The 1,171-nt window shown below is 59.8% G+C and overlaps 1 protein-coding gene across 1 annotated transcript in view; it reads right to left on the reverse strand.

Annotated features, from left to right (window-relative positions):
- Positions 1 to 962, reverse strand: part of LOC101649349 (protein FAM209B) — a 4,754-nt gene extending 3,792 nt beyond the window's left edge. Inside the window, exons 1-2 of the mRNA XM_004698335.2 lie at positions 806 to 962; positions 617 to 705 (exon numbers count right to left, since the gene is read on the reverse strand). Of these exons, the coding sequence (XP_004698392.1) occupies positions 617 to 705; positions 806 to 962 (246 nt within the window). The remainder of the gene's footprint in view (positions 1 to 616; positions 706 to 805) is intronic.
- Between the last annotated feature and the right edge of the window lie 209 nt (positions 963 to 1,171).

Raw genomic sequence — 1,171 nt, forward strand, 5'->3', positions numbered from 1 at the left:
CCGAAAAAGCCAATCTCGCCGCTATCGAGTCAGTGCCGACTCACAGTGACAGCACTGGACGGGGTACAGCTGTCCTGTGGGTTTCGGAGACTGTGACTGTCGATGGCAGTAGAAAGCCCCTGAACGTAAGACTTCTAGTCTCCTAAGCAGAGAGAGGATGTATTTTGTTAAAAGGCGTCCACTTGTGATATTTCGGTTACAGCAGCACCGAGTAACTAGGACCGGGGTGCTGGTAACGTGGGAGTGCCTGCATGCTTGTGCTGCATTTAATGATAAGCACCCGGTTTAATCTCCATCATGTTCTGAGTTCAGGAACGGGAAATTGCCGCCCTCCTGGCGAAATTCTCTGGATCTATAGGTAAGGGAAGGGTTGAGGGACATTTTGGGGGAATGTCCCTTCTTGGAAGTGAGGTGTAGAGGGACCGACTGCTAGGGGCTCCCCATCCTTCCACCCTCACTGCAGAAGGCAGGCTTGGGTCCTGGTGGGGGCAGAAGAAAGGAATAAGGTTACCGCCCTTCTGCCCTGGAGATGTAGACTGGCCTGCATCCTGTGGGGCCTCCGTCCACGCTCCCCTGCCCTGTGCGCACTTGATGAGGCCGACAGTCAGGTCCTGACCACACACCAGCCACCCTCCAGCTGGATCTGCATGCCCGTGGAGCCTGCTGTCACGCCGCCATGGGGACTGACAGGGATGACAGGGCCTTCTGGGTCCCCGAGACAAAGCCCGTCGAGTGCTCGGCTCTTCCCGCGAGCCAGCCAGGAGCGAAAGGGGGAAGCAGCCACGCAGCCACTAGGCCTGGACACTTGTGCCCTCAGGGAGCTCCTGCCTGGTCCGGAAGTGCCGTCCACAGGGCACCTTGCCCTGGGCTTCTGGGGCTTTCTCTTTCAAGGAAGAAAACATAAAGGCGTAGCTGCAGGACAGGCACAGCGGCAGGAATAGGAGCCATTTCAGCGTGCACATGGTGAGCCGAGACGCGGGGGGGAGTTGCTCATGGTGGGGTGGCTTGCCCTTGCTACTGGGAGACTGGCTGCCTCCAGCTGGGCCCCTGGTGATGTCACAGAGGGCCTCGAGCAGCAGGGGCCCTGGCCATTGTGACACCGGAGGTGGCCGGCCGACTGGCCGGCAGGAGCACCGCAGGCCCTCATTGGAGACGCCCGGCAGATGGTGGG

Source organism: Echinops telfairi, unplaced genomic scaffold (assembly GCF_000313985.2).
Source record: "Echinops telfairi isolate 266 unplaced genomic scaffold, ASM31398v2 ScPeMD7_5592;HRSCAF=6446, whole genome shotgun sequence".
NCBI classification, from domain to species: Eukaryota; Metazoa; Chordata; class Mammalia; order Afrosoricida; family Tenrecidae; genus Echinops; species Echinops telfairi.